At 47.2% G+C, this 5,803-nt stretch overlaps 1 protein-coding gene across 1 annotated transcript; it reads right to left on the reverse strand.

The window, feature by feature from the left end:
* Window positions 1-4,001: 4,001 nt before the first annotated feature.
* Window positions 4,002-5,803, reverse strand: LOC127341788 (aquaporin NIP1-2). The gene is made up of 5 exons (XM_051367720.2): window positions 5,590-5,803; window positions 5,265-5,489; window positions 4,941-5,138; window positions 4,782-4,843; window positions 4,002-4,570 (listed from the first exon to the last, which is right to left on the reverse strand). The coding sequence occupies exons 1-5, from the start codon at window positions 5,707-5,709 to the stop codon at window positions 4,369-4,371; spliced, it is 807 nt and encodes a 268-aa protein (XP_051223680.1). The 5' UTR covers window positions 5,710-5,803; the 3' UTR covers window positions 4,002-4,368.

Here is a 5,803-nt window from a genome sequence, read left to right on the forward strand (position 1 = left end):
CGTGCGGTGGACAATGAACTCGTAACTGAGGGGTAAAAAGGTATTTTTACTGTGATGGAACAGAACAGGCGCTACAGTGCGTGTGCCAGGAAAAGCGGAGGACGTGTGTCCCCCACTTGCACGACGTGTCAAATTAACAGGAAATTTGGACCCACAAGATAGAGAGAGAGCACTACTCGCGGTTTCTGGATGCAACGATCATGGCTATCGTCAGTTATGAGGTCACTTTGACCAAGGGAAAAATCTCGACAGTAAAAAAATAATAAGAAGATTGGCGACAGGAAAAAATTGTCGATTCTTTCGGGAGCCTTTGATCAAATACAAGTTTTTGCCCAAATGCTCGGGGGCTACTTTGGAAAAAAGTAAAATTCGAGTATGACAATATAGAAATTGCGGGAACCTATGATCAAACGCAAGCATTTGTTCATAGCCTCGGGGGCTACTCCCATCGGGAGCGCTGTTCGCGCACCCGATAGATATGAAAAACTCGAGAAAGAATGACAATATAGCGACATAAAGTGTAGAGCCTACAACCAAGTCCAAATCCTTGGCTGTAGCCTCGGGGGCTACTCCCATCGGGAACGTTGTTCGCATGCCCGATGAAATAATATAAGAAGTGAGCATATTTCGAGTTACACAAATAACTCGACATATACTCCCATCGGGAAGTCAATATAAGTCATCCATGACTCAATAAAATGTGCTATTCCAACAGCCGAAAAAGCACTCGACAATATATTCTCAGAGCGCTAAAAGTCGCGAATAATCTCTGAATACCGCAAAACTTTGCGAAGGTAAGACCCCAGATCCGTTCTGAGCGGCGTGGCACCGTCTGTGACGTCGGATTGCTACTTTTTTCCGTTCAACAGATACGAAGAAAAATCCTAACGGACGCGTTAGGTACCCGATAAAATATGACTGGGACTCGACAGAATGGTAAGACCTTAAGCGGCACCTGTCGAAGTTTACACCAGTATCCCGAGATCATGTCCAGGGACGTGATTTTGAAGTAGGTTTTTGCGGATTGCCACTAGAACAGTTAACTAGTACCTGATCCGTCAGATGAACTAGCCCCAACTACCAGTATCCCTGTACAATATAGAATTGCGTATCTAAAGATATGTGATGAGCTTGGCAAAAATATAAAATTGGAGATTTTCCCTGACTCTTCGATTCAAGCAAAATCTCGGGGGCTACTGACATAGGCATCCCTAATGGGCCTGCCGAAGATAGTACCCGGGGTTTACTGAAGGCCCATGACCCGAAGAATATGAAGTTCGGAAGCCCAAGATAGCATTAAGGAAAGCTAGAATTGTATTAGGAAACATAGACTTGTAATCTTGCGGGACGGGTCAGAAACCCTCCCGGACTCTGTAACTTGTGTATCACGAATCCCTCGGCTCCGCCTCCTATATAAGGGGGAGTCGAGGGACAAAGAAAGCATCGAATCATTGTCTCACAAACCCCTAGTTTTTACAATCGTCGAGTACTTTTCGGCTGAAACCTTCGAGATCTACTTGCCCTCTACTTCCGACTAAACCCTAGTCTGCAATCTGTAGGCATTGATAAGTTAATCCCTTGTCACCGGGCACCCCGGCGCTAACCGGGCTCTGCGCTGATGCCTTCCGGGAGGAGTACTGCGCGACACTTCGGCGCTCCGGTCTCGGTCCGGTCTGCCGCCCGGTTTGGACCGGCGGGTCCGGTCCCTGGCCCGGTCGGACCGGGCCCTACGCCGGACGCTCCGGTCTGTGGTTCGGTTGACCGGGAATCTCGAGGAGAAAGCTGAGGTGGCAAGTTGACAACGGCAATATTTCAAGTGACACTATATATACCCCTTCTTCTACCTCTGAAGGGGTAGGCACTACACTACAAGCTGTTCTTGAGCTCTCTCTCTCTCATACTCCATTGTTAGAAACACCAAAATCCTCAGATGTCCCTCCTCCTCCATCCAAACTCATATCCCTCCGGGGAAACGATAGAGGAGGATCCGATCTACTGTTCTACCAAGCCAAATCTCCCCTTGTATTCATCAAGAAGCTTGCTCTCTAGGGTTCCTTAGAAACCCTAGGTGGGCAAGAGTGGTCCGGAAGCATCCGGGCTGTGGATTTGCTCCTGACAATATAGTGAAGGTTTGGAGGCTACCTCAAAGTCTACCACAAGTGAGAGAGCTATTCCTTCGTGGGATAGGCTCCGGAGAATAGGGTGAGCCTTCGTGGCGTGGGGAATCCTTCGTGGGACCTGCACCCCTCCAAACGTGACGTACCTTCTTGCAAAGGAAGGGAACACGGGAATAAACCCTCGTCTCCACGTGCTATCGGTTATCTCTAACCGAACTCCTTACTTGTGATATAACTGCCTGTGAGAGCCTTCGTGCTCGAGTTACTTGTATCCTCATATAGGTTGTCTCACCTAGTTTGCATTAGGCTCACCTTTATATTCCGCAAAGCCTAATATTGCAAAGAAAGAATTAAAATATGTAGAAACCTATTCACCTCCCCTCTAGGTTTACCATCTCTGAACTTTCAGTTGTACTGTGACTAATGGAAATTTAGATTCCTAGTCTGAGTCCATAGGTACATGCCCTAACTTCTCGTATGTCGGTTTAGGGAGACTGTTCGCCGAAGTGAATTGTCTTCTAATCATTCAAACCTCTCTCAAATCTAAACTGTCAATGGCAACATTGAATAAGAAAGGTCAACGATTATTGAATCTCTCTCTACTCTTCCCGTAAGGAATTCTTAGCAAGTTAAAATCCATGTTTATAATGATAGGATGTGGATTATCTTTAGCTAGATTAACCACCTCTCAAAGGAAGGCAACCTTAAACTCATCATAGGCTGCTTCGTACATAGCGACAAGACTCCAAATGAAGTTGCGAGCTTTGTTACGGATGTGAAGTTTAATATGATAATCTCCATCCGAACTAGCTAACCCATCCATATTGTCTGCTCTGACGCCAGTTAATAAGCCCCCATCTCGGCCACGAGGTGGCCGAGAAAACCAGGTGAAGTCAGCCCCGCCAGAAAGACTGTTTAGGAACCCCCCCTTGTAATCTCGCCTACGTGTTTCCGAACTAGCCATAAAATCTAAATTATGTTCCTAATACAATCAGTAATATGTAAATGTTTAGCAAAGTCATGAAGACCTCCATTATTCATAAACATACTATTTACTGGAAAAAAATTGTAGATTTCGATAGAGAATGATTTGAGCTCGTGTGTGAGGACAGGGTCCAATTGAGGGAGCAAAAGATCTTTGAAAGGTGTCAAAGGGAAGGATCAAAGTGACATGGGATGCAAGGAAAGTGGGAGTTGCATGGACCCAAAGACGAAATCTTTCTTTGATCAAGCCCGTAAGTAAATCTTAGGTATATAAGATTGTATTCCATATATCAAAACGTCCTAAAAAAGATTGACATCCATGCATGTGTGATGTGTTTTATGATGGATGGACTTGGTGGCCGAGCTTGATTTCATTGGCCGACCTTGCTATTGGTGACCCATGCTCTGATTTAATGTTTGTATATTTGTGTGTTTTTTATTTGTTAATGTTATGCTTAAAAGAATATTGTGGCTAAATTTAGAAAAACAAAAAAAATGCTAGAAAATGGGCCAAAATAAAGATGGCAGGCTGGTTTGAGGTGCCGCTTGGGGCACCCTGTTAGGGAGCGCGCTACAAAAAAAATAGTGCATAACAAAGATCATATATGAGGAGAGATGCAACGGATCGTACTCTCATAGATCGAGCTAGCGGAAAGTTGCCGACAGTGATATTGATGTAGTCACGAGTCGATGCCAGCAACTAGCCTCATCTAGTCGCAAGAAAATGTATTATCCACTAACCGTTTCCACGATCAAATGTGGCATGTGCAACGTCTCCATGATATCTAGACATACAGATCAGCAACGCCACATCAAAGAGTGATAAAACAAACTGTCGAAGCGGGAGCGTGTCAGTGAAAATCTGGCAGCGCTTTCGCGACCCCCCGGCTAGATTAGATGTAGATGGCGGTAGACATCCAGCAACATTTCCACTTAGGAGAAGAAGCAGCGTCCACGGCGTGCTCCCGGTAGCATGTATGTTTCCAACAAGAAAAGGCCGGGTATACTACTCCCTCTATTTTTAAAAAGATATCTTGGATTTGTCATCTAAATTTTAATAAATCTAAAACATTTTATGGACAGGTACTATATGGGTTGATGGGCAAGAATCAGGATCATCTGAGACAACTAAAAGATGGCCACTTTTGTGTGCAAGTATGACAAAAATAACATTGCTCACACGTCACACGCACGTGATTCAAACACAACCCTTAAAATGGATGCAATATTGGTCATTCGAATCTAACTAACAACACATTTCTTCCTTCTAATTTAACCCTAACGCGGTGTTGAGGAAGGAGCTCCTGGTGATGGGCTTGTCCTGCAGCCGGATGAGGTTGTACGCCCACGCGCCCGCCACCGTCCCGCACACAGGGCCGACGACGTACACCCACAGGCCGCCGTAGCGAGCGGCGACGATCGCTGGCCCGAGGCTCCTCGCCGGGTTCATCGACGCCCCCGTGATTGGCCTGCGCGCAATCAAACGCATCAGGTCAGTGGTGAGAGGCTGAGAGCAGATATACCCTCAATCCATAAAAGGATGTCTTAGATTTGTCTAAATTCGGATGTATCTATACACTAAGGCATCATTTTATGGACAGAGGTGGTACAATTTTAGTTTCGTAGCGATGATTTCAGGCGGCCGGAGATGGCCAGATGGGGTTGTAGCCTTGTTTGTACCCGGCAAAAAGCACGTTCAGCACGACGGTGGCACCGACAGCGAGACCGGCTAGTTCACCAATCTGCGAGACAAAACATCATTGATATGTCAGACATCTGCAATCTCGAAGAGTATGGAGACATTCAGCCTGCAGAGCGGCGTGGAGCAAATGGACTCACTGCTCTGTCGTCTGTGGCCACTCCGGAGACGACGAACATGAGGTAGAAGGAGATGATGAACTCGAGCGCCACCGCCTGCGTGTAAGAACCAGACGGCGTCGTCCCGAAGAAGTGTTCGTGCCCGCCGCCGAACGTCAGGCGCAGCGTTAGGCTCGCCAGCGTGGATCCCAGCACCTGTGCCAGGACATAGGACGGAACCTGCAAGCATCGACATCGTCAGTTTGTCACATCGACATCGTCAGTAGCATTTTCCAGACAGTCTATACAGTGTTTCTGATCACATCACGTTCATTCCACTGAACATCGATCCCTGTCTGCAAGCACCTGCTTCCATGGAAAGCGCCGGCAGGTGGCGAAGGCGATGGTGACGGCGGGGTTGAAGTGCGCACCGGAGACGTGGCCGACGGAGTAGACCATGACCATGACGACAAGCCCCCACACGATGCAGATCCCAGGGAACGTCACCGTGCCGCCGGTCCTCTGGTTCACCACCACGGAGCCGCACCCGGCGAAGATCATGAAGTAGGTTCCCAAAATCTCTGCAAGAATCTGTTCCAAATTTGTCAAAAATCTGCGGCTATCTATGCAAATTCTGCTTCATCTCTGTTGCACAAAAGTACTTTTTTCTACAGCAGGCACGCATGTATACCTTCTGCATGAACTGGAAGGAGATGATGTCGCTGCCGTTGCATCTGCTGCTGCTATTAGAATTGCCCCCATCCTCTGAATTCTCGCCGTTGGCCTCCTCCGCGTCTCTCCCTTCTTCCATGGCTCCGGTTCCTTTTCGGTCCTCTCGATCTCTTATGTCAGTGACACACTGTCCTCTCCGTTTTGTACAATGGCATCCTACTTCTTGCTGCTCT

The sequence above is a fragment of the Lolium perenne genome, chromosome 3, assembly GCF_019359855.2.
Source record: "Lolium perenne isolate Kyuss_39 chromosome 3, Kyuss_2.0, whole genome shotgun sequence".
In the NCBI taxonomy this organism is placed as follows: Eukaryota; Viridiplantae; Streptophyta; class Magnoliopsida; order Poales; family Poaceae; genus Lolium; species Lolium perenne.